At 46.2% G+C, this 21,270-nt stretch overlaps 1 protein-coding gene across 2 annotated transcripts in view; it reads right to left on the reverse strand.

Moving 5' to 3' along the window:
• Window positions 1–21,270, reverse strand: part of LOC118207495 (chemokine-like protein TAFA-2) — a 146,021-nt gene that overhangs the window by 34,487 nt on the left and 90,264 nt on the right. For both annotated transcript variants that reach the window (XM_035381135.1, XM_035381136.1), the window contains exon 2: window positions 14,422–14,534. In XM_035381135.1, coding sequence (XP_035237026.1) covers window positions 14,422–14,534 — 113 coding nt within the window. The remainder of the gene's footprint in view (window positions 1–14,421; window positions 14,535–21,270) is intronic.

A 21,270-nucleotide genomic window follows, 5' to 3' on the forward strand; every position in this document is an offset into this window, starting at 1 on the left:
AATATGCTTCTTGCAATATCAAAAAGATTACAACCTACAAGGTTTACAATCAGGTCACAAATCGTGTGCGCTAAAAAAAAACCCCCCAAAAAAAACCAGTGTTGTCTTGTTCTTTGGGGCATTTGGAAATGGTAATGCTAGCACACGGGCAGTCCCATGTGACCTGCTACATGCTGAATGTTGCCTGTGTGGTGGGGTGAAAGAGTTCAGGAGAGCTCTATGGAGCTGTGCCTTTCTCCTCCCCGCTGCCGCTAATGTTTGAGCTGTTCCTGCAATACCAGCACTGACCAGAGGGGGAAGCACACACCAGAGCAGTAGCACAGCAGCCCCAGGGAAAGTGCCGGTTTAACTCCTCCTGTTCGATGACAGAGCGGCATAAAACACACAGCTTAGGTCACACCTCGCTTTACATCGCGGGAAATTTCCACTGTAAAATTCCAAAAAGTTACAAATGCAATCTGACACCATTGTTGGATCTTCTGGGGAATCAAATGGACCTTTTCAGGCTCAGTATGTGTATGTGTGTGTAGAGTGTACTGTATGTACACTTGATCCAATTTTTTTTTTTTACTGATAATGGGATGCCTTCTGTTCCTAGAATAAATATGAGACAATGAATGCATGGGCTGCCCTTCCTATACATTGTTAAGCACTGAAGAAAGACCACTCATTTGCATATCAAACGCCCTCTGAGCATGTGCATATACATGGCTCCTATACACTTGCATAGCAATGCTGTATTTCAAAAGGTTATGGTATGCAAAGAATTGTTCTAACCCTGACCCAGCTTAACTCAATCATACATAACATGCAAAATAGCACTGCTAGGAAATGAATAAAATATAAAATAAAGTGACATTTATGTGTTCCAGAAGAGAGAGAAGGACCGAACTGACTGCCCAAACACGCCCGGGCACGAAACCCTGCCTTTGCAGAAACGAGCACGCGTGCAGCATGCGTGACTTCTTTCTTCTTTCCTGCAGAAACGCGATTACTTGCATGTCTGGAGCCCGTCTTCCACACGGAGTCTCCTCCGGGCGACGAGCCGGGATGTAAACCCGGGGACTGCAGCACAATGCTGGGGGGGGGGGCGTGGGGGAGGGGGGGGGGCGGGATTTCACAGGCTAAGTTTTAATTCTGAACCAACTCTCCCGGCCGTATGGTTGTCTTGCGTGCGCCAAAGCCGTCGCCGGCTTTCTGAAGTGGAACCCGGGCCGCGGCGGAAGCCGGGTCTGAGGGGAGGAAAGCTGCGATCGCGCTGCATGCGGCCGGATCAGGAACGAACAGCTCTGTCTCTACAGCGCAAAGCCGCCGCTGACCTAAATGCAGCAGAACAGACGGGTGGCAAATTTAAAGGAAAACCCTGAATAAACGAGTGGAGAAACAGATGCTTCCATACAAGCGTCCTGCATGATACAATGAAGCAATTAACATCCTGTCATGCTCCGTGGCTTGTATAGAAATGCTGAGCAGGTCCAGTTGACCTTGGTTTTGGATTAAGATGGCAAGAGAAAAAGAGATTTTGAACAAGGGTTCATTATTGGGGCACAGATGGAAGGATCTTCAGTCACACTGGTCAACTGGCCAGTGTTTCAATAGGAACAATTACTAAAGTGACATCGGCATTTAGATCTATGGGAAAGACCTCAGTAATTGGGTCGGAAATTGCTGTCGAAAGCCCACATTCAATGACCATGATGCTCGTGCATTTTCTTCTACCGCCTTGATCCAAAACCAAGGTCAACTGGGCCTGCTCAGCATTTTTATTTTTATACCTGCCACAGAGCATGATAGGATGTTAATTGCTCAATTGTATCATGCAGGACACCTGTATGGAAGGATCTGCATTTGTTATGTTTCTCCACTCATTTATTCAGGGTTTTCCTTTAATCTGTCACCCGTCTGTACGTCCCCGTCGGTGACCGACGAGTGCAATACCTATGTCCTCATTGGCAGACATGTCCTCATTTTCTTATTAATATAATGCAAATAGCAACCGTGAAGTAGGAACTGCAGAGGAAAGCCCCCTCATCTACCACGCAGGAGTGCCGTGCTTTCTTTCCTCTGTCCAGTTAATTTAATCATCAGTCCACCTCTAAAGGGCAGATCCCATTATGGCCAATTGCAATTGTTACTGTGCATCCAGACTCAATTTTTCTTTACCTTCAGTATTTTCATTTGTCTGATGCTCACCACTGATGTTCATGTTATAAAGGACTGAGTGCTTTTTAATGCATCGGTGGGATATAAAAATGCATTTTCCGTAGTGTATGCACTGTATTCCAGGACTGAACTACTTTGCAATGCAAGGCCTTTATATCTGCTTATTCAGAAGACATTAGAAACTGATGTAATCTTCATTAAAATGACCGTTTATCCTCCCTTCCATCCCCTGGTAAAATGGGACTGTAAGAGTCAAAAGCAGGAGATGCATCCTAATGTTTTCTGCCTCTCTCAGTTCGTTTAGTCATAACCATATAGGCAGTACTGTAGATTGGACAAAATTAACTAAATTGAGCCTTTCCAGTTCATCATCATGATTCATTTTATACTGATACTGACTACTGAATGTGTACTTTTTCATAAAGTAATCCTGATGTGTGTGTGTATTGTTTTTTTTTTGTTTTTTTTTAATAGGTCTGAAGAATTTGTTCAGGAGGTAGCAAGCCCTGCCTGACTTTAATTAAATTAAGTCTTGTTTACTCCAAAATGGCACAAAAGTCATTCATAGTCAAATCAAATTAAGTTGTACTCTCTCGAAATGAAAATTGCATTAACAGAACTCATCAACAGACTCCGGAACCAGCATAAAGCGCAAACTGATAATTGGGCCTCAATCCAATTGTTGTTTAAATTAAATCATCGGCGGTCCTGATGAAGGGGTCGGCGTGGTCCTGGATGGGGAGGAGCGTGTGTTTAAAATGTAACCTACGGGCCGTCGAGCTAATGAGACATGGCGGCTAGTCGAAGCGTTTCACGCTTTGCTCAAGTGTAACATTCTGTGTCATCGGGCAAGAGCCCGAGTCAAGTAGTGGCTGTCGGGGGGGGGGGGGGTGGGAGGACAGACAGGACAGTGTGGTGAATCACTGGTGTTTTACGCACACATCATTTAACCCTTCTGGAGAATTCTATGGGAACATACGGTGTGTATGGGGCAGTAGACAAACATGGAATCCAACTGAAAGACTTTCAGCATCACCATCTCTTACTAAAGAGAGTAATCATAAAATAATGTCATATAAAATAGTTTTATGAGGTTAATTTGAATTCAGGCAGACTTTTATAGACCTACCCTTTGCTAAATGCGGGAGAAGAATCGGTTTTCAAACACCGCAGTCAAATGTATGTGCGCATGCAGGGTGTCTGTGCCAAATATTAACAACATGGCCAGGGTGTGTGTTCCACATGTATTTACATGTGCAGTGTGTGTGTGCGTGTGTGTGTGTCACAAATATGTGCATGTCCAATGTCAAAGTCAGACATGTATTTCCATGTCTGGGATGTATGTTAAGTCACTGCATATGCTTGATCTATAAAGCATATCATTATTTATAAAATAAAGCACAGTGTAACACAGATCCTACCTTTCAAATGCTGCTAACTGCTAAGCACTCACTTCTGGCTCACTCAGAAACCTGCCATCTACCTGCTACAGAGTGATTTTTGGGACTGTGGCTTGTGATCCACGTGAGGTATTTCAGAAGCTAATGATGAATAAGGTTAGCTTCCAGTATTTTCCAAATCAGTTTTATAAAACATAAAACATAAACATAACCAGCTGGCAAATTTATTCCAAGTACTACATCATTTCACTAATGCAGGGTTATTCACTACAGTAATAACAATACTGATAATACACAATACACTACTACTACTACTACTACTACTATTACAACTACTGCTGCTACTACCACTACCACTACCACTACTACTGCCACAACTACTAGTACTACAACAACTACGACTGCTACTGCCGCTAATAATATTATTATAACGGTGGTTGCTTTACACTAAGCAACCACCTGCGCGATGCATGGCAGCCATTTTACAGCTGACCACTCACCACACGTCAGTGGGGATGGGGAGGGAGGGAATTAAGATGATTGATTTGTGGGATCGTTAGGTGGTCAGACTCAGAGAAGCCAGAACACAAGGGATCCTTAATGGCGGCCGTGAGTCAGGACCTCGGGTTTTAGCGTCTCGCTCTGAAGTTTGTCTCCAGTCCGAGCGCTGACCGGGCCCTGCCCCGCTGAGCTTCAGCCAAAAGGACATTATCAGCGCTGAGAGGCTGATTGCAGCTCTTTGTAACGCCTCTGCCTGGGGCAAAAGAGACTACAGTTCCCAGCAGGCCTGCTCTGATTCCACCTCCCTTCCCCGCGGGGAACTGGTGCTCAACGCGGGAAGTGCTGGTGACTGCCCAGCACAGGGGCCACTGGGCAGGACATGCTAAAGAGCTAAAGATGATGTCATGGGTGACTATGAGGCACACCCTTCCCTTAAACAGTCTGCAGAGAATGGCTGTGACACACTTTCAACAGCAGCAAAAAGAGTTTTGCAGATCAGAGCTTAGTTCAGTTGTGAAAATAAATATTTTAACCAAATAATCAAAAGCAAATTTTTTTCATTCGTACATTACATTTAAGTCATTTAGCATCCAGAGTGACTCACATAGCGTAGATTCTTATTCTGTATAATGCATTTCTGCATCTGGATATTTCCTAAATAAATTCAGGTTAAGTACCTTACTCTAGGGTACAAAGGCATTGCCCCACCTCAGAATCAATCCTGCAACCACGGAGTTGCATTACACTTATTACATCACACTGCCACCCACACAGTGGTCCATTTAGGTGAAGTTTCAGCTGAACGTTCGCAGGGGCCCGCATGAGCTCTCTCAAATGGCACCAGCGCGTAAAAAGCCGAGAATATTAATGAGGCGTTTGACCCAGGTCTGGATGGCGGCGGTCAGGTGCGGAGAAAGGCACTGTGGGTACTCACACCAGCCAAGGTCAGGCTGCCAGGATTGATTTTGGCAGCAGCCAATTACAGCCTCCAGGAGAGGTCACGACCTTTCAGTGATGCGGTCAGGCTTCAGCTTCCAGCCGATTCACTGCAACCACATTCCACTCAGAGCTTTTTACTGCATATATTTACAGACCCACTATCAAATAAATGAATCGACGTGATAAAGGGGAAATATACAGAATATATGCACATATATCATAATGTAGAGAGTGAAAATCTGTATAAAAGGGGTGGTGGCATCATTCAGCAGATATGCTTGTTTTTAGTTCTGGGGACACTGACCACAATATTGCCAGAATTGGGGGGTTACGATCAGCAGGATGCTCCCCATCGCATCACAGGACAGAACCTCCTCTACGCCACTAGGCACCAGCAGTTTACCCTCTCGCTCCTCACAATGTTCCAGCCAATCCAGCGAAAATGACCTCAGGAAACGTTCTAATACAAAATATCGCTGGCAGCAATTAGAAACCACGGCAACAACCAATCAACTACTGTAAACCACATTTAACTTAATGCACCAACAGATTAGCTCACTAACTGATGATTGAGTCGTTATGACTTCTTCATTTATGCCAGTAGAGAAAAACACATAAATAAGCCACAGGTCTCTACGCAAACATCTTCTTTCCAAGGACCACGCATGCTCCGAAATTGAAAGATTTAGGAGCACACCAGTGTATCCCAATTAGTAGATGTGCTGCTGAATTATTTTTCCAGTTAGCACATGTCTATTTTCGGGAGCAAATGCTCCTGAAATGGGAGCACTGCAGAGCTCTGAATTAGCTCCAAATATCCTGTAAAAAGGCGTGAATTAGAGCGGCATACTCTTCTCCAGTTCAGCTCGTCTCATTCCTGTGTACAGCGTGTAAGATTAATTAATAATTCCATTAATAGGACGCTACTTGTTTTGAGGTGAAGAATGTCAGGCACACCATGTTCCTTATAATTGAACAATTACATTTAATTATACATGCTAATTAAATCTGAAACATAATTATACGTAATACAGTTGTTCTAGCACGATTTAATGAGAACAGCTGATGCTAATTATTTAGTACATTGTTGAAGTCATTACGGATCCTAAAATTCAGTTATCATTGACAAATCATTTGAAAACATACCATACATAGAGCTGAACTCTCATTTTGTGAACGTTGTAATGTCATTGCATTAGCATTCTCTGAATATGAATAAGACAATTACTCTATTTTTTGTAAATTGAAAAGTGTAAAGTGTAAAATGAGTGGCACAAACATGTAATTATTTGTAGAATATTATTTGAATCATCTCAGAAAAAATGTCATGTGATTATAGGTCGCACATTTACCACCTCTAAATTAGAAATGTATCTTTATAACATGCAGATGTTATAGTCCATCAGCATGCCTCCTGGGATTCTGATCTGCACTCTCTAATATTTTTGTCGCAGAATTTATATCTGCTCTGGGAATTACACAAAAAACAGATAAATCTAGGGGTGGCTTTCAGAAGGAGCCACAGAAATCTGAATGAAAAGAGTGTGAACTGGAGAGAAAAATAAATGATTGTATTTTGTTAAATCTGCCAATATAAACCTCTCCTGTTTCCAGTTCAGCTCTCATTGCAAAACAAATTAAAGCACATTATGGTCTCCATTCAGAAATAAAAATAAAGAAGTATAAATGTTCTGCTGAAATTGTGTCAAAGTCGTAAGAGAGGCATTCAAATTGTACAAATTTCTGGATCCGTTGAAAATTATTTCAGAACGTTTTAACCAAAGAATTAATTGGAACAATTACGAGCGTGTTGAGGGTCACACTGCGGAGAGCTGTGAGCGTGGGGTTCGCTGTTTAATCAGAACGGTTAAACCGGAGCTTATTAACCGTGGAGAAGGTAGCCGAGTAAGTTAATATACACAGGGGCCCGGAAATTACAGGGGAGAGCTTCCAGAGCGAGCGCGGTACTGCTCAGAGCTCTGCGAAACGCATCCTCCCTAATCAAAAGCCCTGATGCTTCGCTGCTGTTGTCTTTTCTCTGTAAGGTTTCATTCGCTCAGCTGCTTATTGCAGTGAGTGGAGCAGAAGAGGCGTTCTCCCAGAGAAAGGCCGTGGGGTGTAGACCTGGTCAGAACACACACAGATTATTTGCGGTGCTTGGGGACAAAAAATAAATGATAATCATTGTTAATATGAGAGGATGCTGAACATTGTTAATATGAGAGGATGGGATGCTGAACATTGTTAATATGAGAGGATGCTGAACATTGTTAATATGAGAGGATGCTGAACATTGTTAATATGAGAGGATGCTGAGCATTGTTAATATGAGAGGATGGGATGCTGAACATTGTTAATATGAGAGGATGGGATGCTGAACATTGTTAATATGAGAGGATGCTGAACATTGTTAATATGAGAGGATGCTGAGCATTGTTAATATGAGAGGATGCTGAACATTGTTAATATGAGAGTATGGGATGCTGAACATTGTTAATATGAGAGGATGGGATGCTGAACATTGTTAATATGAGAGGATGCTGAACATTGTTAATATGAGAAGATGTGATGCTGAACATTGTTAATATGAGAGGATGGGATGCTGAGCATTGTTAATATGAGAGGATGCTGAACATTGTTAATATGAGAGGATGCTGAACATTGTTAATATGAGAGGATGGGATGCTGAACATTGTTAATATGAGAGGATGCTGAACATTGTTAATATGAGAAGATGTGATGCTGAACATTGTTAATATGAGAGGATGGGATGCTGAACATTGTTTATATGAGAAGATGTGATGCTGAACATTGTTTATATGAGAGGATGGGATGCTGAACATTGTTAATATGAGAGGATGGGATGCTGAACATTGTTCATATGAGAGGATGGGATGCTGAACATTGTTAATATGAGAGGATGCTGAACATTGTTAATATGAGAGGATGGGATGCTGAACATTGTTAATATGAGAGGATGCTGAACATTGTTAATATGAGAGGATGGGATGCTGAACATTGTTAATATGAGAGGATGCTGAACATTGTTAATATGAGAGGATGGGATGCTGAACATTGTTAATATGAGAGGATGCTGAACATTGTTAATATGAGAGGATGCTGAACATTGTTAATATGAGAGGATGGGATGCTGAGCATTGTTAATATGAGAGGATGGGATGCTGAACATTGTTAATATGAGAGGATGCTGAACATTGTTAATATGAGAGGATGCTGAACATTGTTAATATGAGAGGATGCTGAACATTGTTAATATGAGAGGACGTGATGCTGAACATTGTTAATATGAGAGGATGCTGAACATTGTTAATATGAGAGGATGCTGAACATTGTTAATATGAGAGGATGCTGAACATTGTTAATATGAGAGGACGTGATGCTGAACATTGTTAATATGAGAGGATGGGATGCTGAACATTGCTAATATGAGAGGATGCTGAACATTGTTAATATGACTGGGTCCGATGCTGAGCATTGTTAAGGGTAGTGGACAGCAGCCCAGGGGGTTGTAGGATTGAAGGCATGGCGAGCCGTCCTCCATAAGGCCATCGTCGTAATGACAAACGACAGCACACAGTGTCTAACCCGTGTAATATTTGGTCTATGAGATTTTTCATCCTTGATTCTGTCAAACAGCTCTGATTAATGCGGAGCAAGCTCGGAAACCAATTCCGTTTCCTAATCAGCGCGCGTTACAGACAATATTGTAAAGCCAGAGAAATAATGGGACGTACCAGCTTCGTTTTCATAATTGCCTTCCCAGCGAAAAGTGGGCGACTAATACAAACTGTTGAAGTATGCAAATTGAATAATTGCGTTCTTTTTTTTTTTTTCACCGAAAGATTGCCACATCCAAAAAAAACCTTGGCAACAAAACCATACTTAACCCCTTAACCCCCCCTCAAATTTCCTTCGAATGTCTTTTTTTTTTTCTTAGTTCGATTGCTGCAGGTTGTTCTGCTCCTGGTTCAGTCTACAGCAGTCTTTTCAAATGCAACACTCTCAGAAAAAAAGTCATGAAAAAGAGCCTATAAAGGTACAAACACTTCTCACTGGGGTGCTACCCTATAGGTACATGATACTGATCCCCTAGCCAGCAATACATTATTCATTTGTACCCTTTTTTGCTTGTAAAAGGCACTTATTAGTACCGAAATAGAGCATTATTTTACTTTCAGTGTACGTTCAGCAAACTTGTTCCCTAAAGGACAAAATTGTACCTCCACTCTACTGTGCAGAACTAAGGGTGTTGTTTTTAGAGGTATGTGTGGTGTAGTTGCAGTACACTGGGGGGGACTGTACCTTTATGTATCAGAGTGCAGAAGTAAGGATGTTGTTTTTTTAGAGGTATGGGGGCTCCAGCTGCAGTACAGTGGGGGGGGGGGCTTGTCCTGTGGAATCTGCCTCCCTGAAGGGAACGAAGGAGCAGTGGAGCGGCAGGAGAGACCGTCAGAAGGCAGAAAGAAGGAGTGCGACAGGGGAGGTCTCGTTTGCATCAACCATCGAGGGGCCCGCCCCGCCGCCGACCCCCCCCCCCCCATGCCCCCCCCCCCCCTTTCCGGCGCTTGTCCCACTGAAACCTCATTACATCCGTGCCCGGCGCTATATTTTTAGTGTTTTGAAGGCTCTGGGACAGATGGTCTGCTCCGCGTCCTTTTCTTCTCCGAGAGAAACGAAGGAGAGGTGAATGAAACAGAGGCGTGATCCAACCTTCCCCTGGAAACCGCGCGCATTCGTCCCCAAAATGGCGGCAGAGGACGTCATTTTTCTCTGCTCGCCCAGAGGCCAAACCAGCTTATTGTTCAGTGTCATCTGGTAAAAAGGACCTTTGAGTGGCCTGGAGGCTCCACTGAGAGTTACAACGGGACCCATAATCCTTTGTGTTGTGCTCAGGTTATGGTTTTAGGCTGAATTGCCTCAATCAGACCTACGCCCTCAGTAAACCCTTCAAAAGGGGAAAAAGAGGTTTATTTATTGAGCGGCTCTCACCTTGGCCTGATCTTTGAGGCTGTATGAGATAATTATCTGATTACCTCAGTGTTTTTCCTGGCTGTTGCAGGCTAGCGACGGCCGTGATTGGCTGGCTCTTGAAGCTCACTGATTGCAGCTTGCATCGTAATCAATCACTCCCCTGTGGGGAGTGTGTAGCAAAGCCCAGGGGAACAGCTCTCCAAAGAGAGAAAGTTACTAACGCTAAAGCTATCCTTACCGAACAGAAAATATACACAAACATTTGCACACGCGCGCATGCATGCACACGCACGTATACACACACACACAAACACACACACACACTCACACTCACACTCACACTCACACACATGCACACTCACACACATGCACGCACACACTATATTTTTTAATATACACCAAGGTAACTTGTTACGTAATGGAAAAGGATGTCATCATGCATGTCAAACTGAGAATTTGAATTTTTCTTTGGGGGCTTCATTGCTATACAGTAGTGCTGCACCTTCCTTTAAAATATTAATTGTGATGATACCTTCGCTGTTCTGGCCAATTAAAAATGCTCACCTTTCACGTCACCTTTCATTTTAATTACTAAAATCTGTCAAGCTATTTCGGTGCTTGGAAATTGGTACAAATTTAAACGCCCCTATAATTGGGGAGCTAAAATTAGCGAGGCGCAAGAGGGCCTCTCTTGGGGGGGTCGGCCGCCCGGTGAAATTCGGCACCTCTCGCTGCAGGAGCTCGGACGCTCCCCTCCAGCGGCACGCCCCGCTCCCTGCCTCCTTAAGCTCACTTCACACCACCACACAAACAGCCGTCTGGACAACAAGGCTCTCCAGCCACAGTAAGCCATTAACGTGCCGTTTCCTACAGGAAAAACAAAGTTGTGAAGACATTTTTTTTTTTCTTCCTCTGTTTCACCCACATTTCTGTGGGGGCAGTAGAGCAAAGAATTATTAGCACAGCGATAAACATCTCCCCTGTCAGAGGAAGGAAGCGCGCTTCTCTCCCCAATTACAAACCCGGGGAGGAAACACAATAAAATCCTTTGAGAAAAGCTTTCCTCGAGAAAGGAAAAAGGCCCGGAAAAAACCACTCTGCGTGTTCTGCAGCGGCACCGCAGTCATGATGCAAAGCTTGTCGAGTGTTGTGACATCTCCTTTTTATTCTGTTGTCAAGTGCATGTAGCAAGCTAACGGCATTGCCTTTGATCTGAATTTTAATTGGTGTCCAAGTTAAAATAGTGTGGACAGTAGGGGACGGTTTGAATTATTAGATGAATATGCAAATTGGAGGTCATGAAAGCAAACATTCCATAACACGGGAGATGTGTCGCTTTAAATTAACCGGGTTAATTAGTCTAGTTAACGTCTTCATGCTGTGACAGGGAGCAGCGTTCGCTGGTTACTCTCCCACCCCGAGGAACAGTTAGCGACCGGCTGAGGCAGTGGTGTCCCGATCCCTCCCCCCATCCCTCCCCGCCCGCCTCGATCGAGGCTCATCTGCGAGCGGCGAACGCACAGGACACGCCCGCCTCGGGTAATCGAGGCTGGTGCAGACGCAAGCGCCGTCCCCCCGTGACTTTGAAAGAGGGAGAAACGGCGGGACGCGTTTCGCAGATCAACCCGTCGATGTTTCCGTGTCTGAGGCGACGGAGGCCAGGGGAACGACAGCATCGGAAAAGGCCAGCGGTGGGCGGGAAAGGCACTATGAAGTCTGCATTAATTACAAAACAAGCTGCAGATTAGTTGACGCGCAACCTGGGGCCAAAGCAGTTATTTTAATCCAAAACAGAGACAGTCCTTATGTCACTTATAGCATTGTCACTGTCTATTCTTTCCTATACGAGTGATCTTCCTACACCCTATAAATGTGCATTAGTGCATATTACTACTTTATTCAGTATACTATTTTGACAACTGACAAGGTAGCCTGAGTAGATTGGTCTTAAGTAATTTTCTTAATAATCTGCTTTGGGAAATATTAAATTGAATTTTGATTAGATTTTTTTTTTTTAAATAAACACTGCAATATTTAATTGACAATTAAATTAAATTAATTTTGATGAATCCATTACTAATTCAATTTCAGTAAATTCCAATGATGGACTATTATGTACACGAGTCAATTTTAAGCAGAAGTTTTCTGTAAATTATAGAATACACAGTGTCCTGAAAAATATTTCCCCCCTTCCTTATTTTCTCTTTTACTGCATAATTGTCAGATTGAATATTTAGACAAAATGTAATAGTAGGAACCTGAGTAAAGACAAAATACATTTTAAAAATAATTTCATTTATTTAATGAAAAAGTTATCAAACACCCATTTCACCTTAAACTTAACTAGTTGCACCACCTTTAGCAGCAATAACTGCAACCGAGCAGTTCCTATAATTTGATATCAGTGTTTCATATTGCTGTGGAGAAACTTTAGCCCACTCTTGTTTGCAGAACTACTTTAAGTTGGTAGGTTTTTGAGAATGAACTGCTCATTTCAGATCCTGTCATAGCACCTGTATTGGGATCAAATCAGGACTTTGACTAGGCCTCTCCAAAACTTTAATTTTCTTTCTTCTCAGCCATTCAGATGTGGTCTTGCTTCTGTGTTCTGGATCATTGTCTTGGTGCAAAACCTGAATTGCACTTCAGCTCTGAACAGGTGACCAGAAATTCTCCTTTAGATATTTTTGGTGCAGAATTCATGGCTTTTTCAATAATGGCACGTTGTCCATGTCCCGAGGCAGCAAGGCATCCCCACACCATCACACTACCACCACCATGTTTGACTATTCTTTGACTATGATGTTCTTACTGTGAAATGCTGCATTCACTTTATGCCAGACATAATGGGAGCTGTGTCATCCAAAATGTTCCACTTTTTACTCATCTGACCATAGAAAAATTTCTCAAAAGGCTTGGGGATCATCCAGGTGCTTTTTTGCAAATTTAAGATGAACATTTATGTTTCTCTTTATTAGCAGTGGTGTCTGCCTTGCTACTCTCCCATAAATCCCTTTTTTGCTCAGTCACTCTCTTATTGTGGAGACAGGTGGACTATACCTGGCTACAGTCCTGCAGTTCTTTGGATGTACTTCTGGGATCTTTTGTGATTTCCTTGTTGCTGCATTCTTTGAGACATTTTGGCAGGCTGGCCACTCCTGCAAAGATTCACCACTGTTCCAAGTGTTCTCCATTTGGCGATAATGGCCCTCACTGTGCTTCACTAGAGCCTCAGAGCCTTGGAAATGGCTTTGTAACCCTTTCCAGACTGATATATTTCAACAACTGTTTTTCTCATCTCTTCTGATATTTCCTTATCCTAAATTCATAATTTCCTGGCATAGTCTGCTTGTAGAAACTTTGTGGTGACTGCTTTACTACTGATTGTAAGGAACAATATGAGTGAGATTTAGATTCAACAGGGCTGTCTGCAATCAAGCCTGACTGTGTTCAATCAGATAAATGTAATTATTAATTACATTTGGTTAATTGGTTGATTGAGTAACTGAGGGGGCAATTACTTTTTCCACATGGGTGATATTCATTTTTATTTTTTTCATTAAATAAATGAAATCATTTTTCAAATAAAATTTTTGTGTTTACTCAGTTTCCCTCTGTCTTATATTACATTCTGTCTGACCTGAACCCATTCACTATGACAAATATGCAATAACAGAGGAAATCAGGAAGGGGGCAGATTATTTTTCAAGGCACCATTTATAAAAGGAATTAATACTTTCATGTTTGCGTTTAAGCGACCTTAGTACCTTAAGTACCTTAAGTATCTTTTATTCATTTAAAAACTTCACACAAGTCATAAACACTGCCATTATCGGTTATTTTTTTTCTTCTCTCCGCATTTTTTTCAACATTGGGGGGAAAAAAAAATTATTGACATAAAAATATCCATCTCTCTTCTCTTCTGTCCACGGAGAAGATTCATATGTAATCATAGGGCCCCCTTATTGGATTTGGGACCAGTCTACCAAATTACCCATCTGAGAAATCTCCAGAAGGTCACTTCGCTTTCCGGGGGCGATAATGTGCCTCCTCACGGCCTCGCCTCTCCAGGAGAGGGGCGCGGCGTGACCTCGGGACGCCCTCTCAATGTTCCCTCCTTACTCCGGGATCTATGGACCGTCGCTGCCCGACCGCATCGATCGCCAGAACGCCGATAAATAAAGAGCACGTGCTGTAGCAGCGAGAGAATCTTTTACACGGCGGACGCCGTTCCCTCTGTCAGGAAGCGAAACGTTTTTTTTATCTTCATCGTTTTCCTTCTTTTACTGGAAAGCCAAGCCGGCAATAAAAAAGAGAAATGCTTCGGGACACGCCATCTTGTGCAAACTCAGGCACCGTGCTGTTCCAGCTGTTCAGCAGCAGATCCACCTTTTGCTCCCCCAGAAGGAATTGACCTTTGACCTACCTATGTGACTTCTGTGCGAAGATGCCAGGGCCAGCCTTCCCCAGAGAGACATCAGGCAGAACGTCAGGAGCAGCACCCACTTGCACATGCTCTGTAGGTCTCTCTTCCGCATTCTGCAAAGCAGGCGCACACACACACACACGCACACGCACGCACGCATGCAGGCACACACACACACACACACACACGCACGCACACACACACACAAACACACAGAAGAAGAAAAGAGAAGTCAGCTGGCTGGTCAGTCAGTTGAAATGAAGACTGAAGAACATGGCTGAAGATCAAAAGGCCCGGGTTCTTTCTCCCTGTTTGTCATGCAGGTTGTCAGCCTTGTCGAAAAATGCCTGCTTTACAACAAAGCCCGAGGGGGGGGGGGGGGGGGGGGGGGTGGTTCACAGCGTCTTCCACAACCACGGCACAGCCCCCCCATCCCCAAACCCCTCCCCCGAGTCCCCCATCCCTACACAACCCCCCCAATCCCCATGATACAGGTAATGTGGAAGCCCGGAGCGTCTGTTTTCGCTCATCTCGTTTTTGCTTCCTCCCGCTGACCCCCCCCCCCCCCCCCAACCCCCCCCGCCCCCACGGGCCGATGGGCTGAATTTATCCGTAGGACGGTGCGAAAGCAGACTCCCCCTTTTCTGCGGCATCGTTCTGCATATCGCTCAACCTGGCGCCCGCCGCACCCGCGCTTACACACGCTCCTCCCAGACAAACATCCGCACACCGCTCCACACTCTCACCCTTTACCCTCCCAGACAAACATCCGCACACCGCTCCACACTCTCACCCTTTACCCTCCCAGACAAACATCCGCACACCGCTCCACACTCACACTCACACCCTTTACCCTCCCAGACACACAGCCGCACACCGCTCCACACTCACACTCACACCCTTTACCCTCCCAGACACACAGCCGCACACCGCTCCACACTCTCACCCTTTACCCTCCCAGACAAACATCCGCACACCGCTCCACACTCTCACCCTTTACCCTCCCAGACAAACATCCGCACACCGCTCCACACTCTCACCCTTTACCCTCCCAGACACACAGCCGCACACCACTCCACACTCACACACGCTCCTCCCAGACACACAGCCGCACACCGCTCCACACTCACACACGCTCCTCCCAGACACACAGCTGCACACCGCTCCACACTCACACCCTTTACCCTCCCAGACACACAGCCGCACACCGCTCCACACTCACACACACTCCTCCCAGACACACAGCCGCACACCGCTCCACACTCACACCCTTTACCCTCCCAGACACACAGCCGCACACCGCTCCACAATCACACACGCTCCTCCCAGACACACAGCTGCACACCACTCCACACTCACACACGCTCCTCCCAGACACACAGCTGCACACCGCTCCACACTCACACCCTTTACCCTCCCAGACACACAGCCGCACACCGCTCCACACTCACACACACTCCTCCCAGACACACAGCCGCACACCGCTCCACACTCACACCCTTTACCCTCCCAGACACACAGCCGCACACCGCTCCACACTCACACACGCTCCTCCCAGACACACAGCCGCACACCGTTCCACACTCACACACACTCCTCCCAGACACACAGCCGCACACCGCTCCACATTCACACCCATTACCCTCCCAGACACACAGTCGCACACCGCTCCACACTCACACCCATTACCCTCCCAGACACACAGCCGCACACCGCTCCACACTCACACACGCTCCTCCCAGACACACAGCCGCACACCGCTCCACACTCACACACGCTCCTCCCAGACACACAGCCGCACACCGCTCCACACTCACACCCTTTACCCTCCCAGACACACAGCCGCACACCGCTCCACACTCACACACACTCCTCCCAGACACACAGCAGCCTGTTCCGTGACACCAGACTGACTCCTCAGCTGATTAAATATGATCAAAGACAAAGTGCTGCAAGGTGCAATCTGCTCCCCGACAGGTGCCTGATTTTCTTTGGGGGGAGGGGGGGGGGGGGGGGGCATAGACGGCAGACAATGCACACGCACCCTGGTTGCTTTACAAATAAGGAGGCTCAGCCGATTTCAAATGAGGCCCAGGGTCATTACCATAGGCCCGACCCAGCAGTGCTTTCTGCTGGGAATGTGGTCTGCAGGAAGTGTTACTCTGCTGGGCATCTACAGAGGGCTGGAAGTGTGAGCTAAATAAAGCATCTGCCTTTCCTCCCCTCTGCCTGAGGGGCACACAGCCGGCTGGAGTCAGGGACAGGGAGGGGGAAAATACATCTACAGCGGTTTACTTTTTTAAAAGCAAATATATATAAAACACATCAGCACTCGGAGAAGGAATATCGAGCACCAAGCTCATCTTCCTGATACTGAACACCACTCCAGCTGCTGTAAAGTAATTATCACCTTGGAGTGGAAGAGAGGAGGGATAAATAATGCAATAACAAGTCAAACGCAAAAAAAAAAGGAAATCTTTTTTATTTCTGCTTATATAGAGCTTGTTTGGTGTCTGGGGAGTATTATATAAAAAAAATTTTAAAGAGAAGAATCGGGACCGCGACAATCTGTTCCTGATGTCTTGCCAGTCAATTTGTACAGATTATTTCCCTGTGAGGAGCCCAGGTTTTGTGCTCAGCAGAAAATAGATAAAAAGTAAATGAGGCGCTAACAACTTCGCCGCCGTTTGCTGCGGGTGACGGATGCGGGAAGGGCGAGCGGCGCTCTGCGGACTCTCTCTCCAGCCGTTACCGGGGAGAAGAGGAGAAATGGATCTCGGCGAGAGAGGAAGCGTCGCAGTCGAGCCGGCGCGGTCCGCCTTCCCCCCCCCCTCCCCCTCCCCCTCCCCCCCCCATCCCCGTTATTAATAGAACTCTTCATTGGGTTGCCAGATCTGACGCGGGGAGCTACGAGCCGGTGCCCCAGCTCTTCAGGCAAAGCAATTAACTTTCCAGATGAAAATAACTCCCCAGCTGGGGGATTCGGAATACCGACGAACTGCACAGACAGGGCATGGGGGGGGGGGGGGGGGGGTGAGAGGAAAAAAAATCAGCAACACAACACGAAATTGAGGGGGAAATTTTGACGTACCCCAACCCCTGTAAGCAGTGTGTGAGTTATGGGCCTGGCTAATCCAGGCTATTCCAGGTACAGTTTTATTTATTTATTTTTTTTGGTGGGGCGGTCAAAACACAAATGGCAGTTCATCGCATTAATGTCTATTTTTTGTGTCACAAAAAAAAAAAAATGTTTTTCATTAAAGAGCTGAGAGATAACTAGCCTGCCCAAGAAACTCACATCTCTCCCTACACAAGTCCAAAGCTCGTTATTAAGAGCTCAGCTGATGACTACCTTTCAGACCTACTAACTTTTTTTCCCCCTCCCTTATTAGTACCCATGGCAACGGGGACCTGTGCATAGAAGAGCACCTATGATCAATACCCGCGCCAAACCGCTTGACTTTGCCTCCGTGTGCGAGGGGATCAAACAGCCAGCCCGGAGGAAGGCTTCACAAGTTTCCTGCTGCTCGAGCCTTCTTAAATTCTCACACTCAAGGACACCGGCATCCACTCACCTTCTTTTTAATACATTCTTTTTTTTTTTTTTTTTTGAGCAAAAACACTCGATGCGGGCACTCAATTTGCAGCAGTATTGATTTCAACCCCCGGGGGCGCTCACGCATTCCATTAATTTGATCTTGATCACTTTAGAATAACCGGCTGTGTGTGGCTGACTGTGGGCGTGCATGAGTGTGTGCATGCGTGAGTGCGTGCGTGCGTGAGTGAGTGAGTGAGTGAGTGAGTGAGTGAGTGAGTGAGTGAGTGAGTGAGTGAGTGAGTGAGTGAGTGAGTGAGTGAGTGCGTGCGTGCGTGCGTGCGTGCGTGCGTGCGTGAGTGAGTGAGTGAGTGAGTGAGTGAGTGAGTGAGTGAGTGCGTGCGTGCGTGAGTGAGCGTGCGTGAGTGTGTGTGAGTGCATGCGTGCGTGCGTGCGTGTGTGCATGCGTTCCTCGCAGTAAGGCTGCTGGGACGCATCTCGTGACTCCAGATGAATAAATCAAAACAAATGCAAATGCAGCCCCTTGCCCAGCCATTACGAGTTCATCAGACTGAGGAGAAAAGACGACTTTTTTTCCACTGCTGTTTTTGTATGTGACTGGAGACGCTTTGGGGTCAAACCTGAGTGGAGTCTCTCCTATAGGACGGTGGGGGTGGGGTGTGTGGGGGGGGGGGGGGCTGCGGCACATCCAGCTCATTTGCTGGAAGGGAAAAAGGGGGGTTTCAGATGAGTGCTCCAGCCTGCTGTGGTCTTCTAATTAGTCCCTTTGGAATCCCATTTCCTATTTTGCAGATGGTAAGACCACCATGGCTGAGATTTGCTTCTCCCCCCCCCACCCCCTTACCTCCCACCCCCCAAACGTCACACTTTTATCTCTGTTGCACGCGCGTGAGAGGACGGCCTCGCCGGGCACAAGCAGGCCACCGCCCTGTTCGATGAAGCGTGGTGCGGGGGGGGTGTGGGGGGAATGATGGTACGCACAGAATGGGTGGATGGGGTGGGGCGGCGGTTGTTAGGGGGGTGATGGCAGGTACGGACGTAAGGGGGGGGGGGGGGGGGGATTGTTTGGGGGTTGACAACATTCACGGAAGGGTGGGGGGGGGGGGAGAGAAGGAACTGCCAACACTGAGTTTCCTGCAAATTCTCCTCCTGGGATCTTGAGAGCAGCTCAGAAAGCCATTATAGCAGCTGCGTGCGTGCGGGAGTCAGGAGCTATCACTATTAGTGAGAGTGGAGAGGCTAACTGTACACCTTTCTCCCCATCGCTGTTGTGAAACACGCTGTGACAACTTTGTCAATGGTGTTATATGCTAAAACAGGAATCAACTGATTGATTCAGTTACTCACTGGTGTTGAGTATGTTTGTGATCGATTGACTCAGTGACTCATGGTGGAGAATGGGATGTGTGATTAACTGACTGACTCAGTGTCTAATTGGTGTAGGGTAAGGTATGTGACTGATTGACTCAGTGACTCATTGGTGTAGGGTAAGGTATGTGACTGATTGACTCAGTGACTCATTGGTGTAGGGTAAGGTATGTGACTGATTGACTCAGTGACTCATTGGTGTAGGGTAAGGTAGGTGATTGATTGACTCAGAGACTCATTTGTGGAGAGTGTGATATGTGATTGATTGACCGGTTCAGTGACTCATTGGAGGGGGGATAGGGTACAGTATGTGATTGACCGACTCAGTGACTCATTGGAGGGGGGTAGGGCACAGTATGTGATTGATTGACTGAGTGAATCATTGGTGGAGGGTAGGGTACGTGATTGAGTGACTCAGTGACTCATTGATCTAGGGTATGGTATGTGTGGAAGAGTTAGAGTAGGACTGCTGAGGCCTAATTTCAAGCACTAGTGGTGTCTTTCGGTATTTGGGGATTTCTGGAGGACTTCTGTGGAGGCTTTGGAGAGCACGGCCGCTGAATTTAACCACTTGCTCAGCAGCAGGGGGCGCTAGACTTCCCCGAGAGCCCATCATGTGCGAGCTCCATAAAACACTCGAGCGAAACTCGGCAGCTGAAGAGTTAACCTTCGAAGGGGTGGGGAAGTCGTCTGGGTTCCCGCTGATGCATTTCAGAGTGCACAGCCTACAGCGCTGGTCTTCCTCACTCTGTGCAAAATCACTGACATTTTCATGTCACACTTCCAATAGCTTCATCTATTTCAAAAGGCTTTCGGCTTTTTGTGGGGCACTGCTTAATCCAGGAAATGAATAAAACAGAAGGTTTAGCGAGAAAGGAAGGCAAAGAACATGCCAATCACAGAACACGGATAGCCCCAGGATGTGCCAACCACAGCACCTTCATTTCCCTGGAAAAGAGGCAGGGCTGTGCCAACCACAGCCCCCAGAGTGGACCTGGATTTGCCAACCACAGCCCCTAGAGTGGACCTGGATTTGCCAACCACAGCCCCCAGAGAGGACCTGGATGTGCCAACCAAAACCACCAGAGAGAACATGGATGTGCCAACCACAGCCCCCAGAGAGGACGTGGATGTGCCAACCACAGCCTCCAGAGAGGACCTGGATGTGCCAACCACAGCCCCCAGAGAGGACCTGGATGTGCCAACCACAGCCCCCAGAGAGGACCTGGATGTGCCAACCACAGCCTCCAGAGAGGACCTGGATGTGCCAACCACAACCACCAGAGAGAACATGGATGTGCCAACCACAGCCCCCAGAGAGGACCTGGATGTGCCAACCACAGTCTGCAGAGAGGACCTGGAACACCTGCAGAACCCTGGATCAGGTCCAGACCCATAAAGTTTCAGAGTCTCCTCTCAAGCCACTTAGACTGTCTGAGTGGCCAGGTGGCATAGCCTGGACGTGAACCTGCAGTATCCATTTTAAAGCCAGACACAGACTCTGCTGAGACATCACACAGCAGGTTTGATGAAGAGAAACGCACGCAAATCGTGCCTCGCTCACAGACAAGCGTGAGGCTAATTAAGCCTAGCGCTTTCTGAGCCTGAAGAAAGGTTAATAGACTTCTTTCATGCACTGTCATTTAGGGGAGTTTGTTTTTCCTCCGAAACATGAATTTTTCTTTTCAAAGATTTTTTTTTTTGCTAAAATAATGAAAGGTTATAAGCCCTAGACACATGAATGCAGATTTAAAAACTGTGACTGGAAGCACAGCTGCTGTGGGGGGAAAATTCACACTTTTGGGCTTTCTGTGAGAAAGAGAAAGAGAAAGAAAAAGAGAGAGAGAGAGAGCCAGAGAATGAGAGCATGCTTTTTAGCTGTAGCAGATTAATTGCAACCTTGAGTGAATTCAGCCTGATTAAGC

Source organism: Anguilla anguilla, chromosome 11, assembly GCF_013347855.1.
Source record: "Anguilla anguilla isolate fAngAng1 chromosome 11, fAngAng1.pri, whole genome shotgun sequence".
In the NCBI taxonomy this organism is placed as follows: domain Eukaryota; kingdom Metazoa; phylum Chordata; class Actinopteri; order Anguilliformes; family Anguillidae; genus Anguilla; species Anguilla anguilla.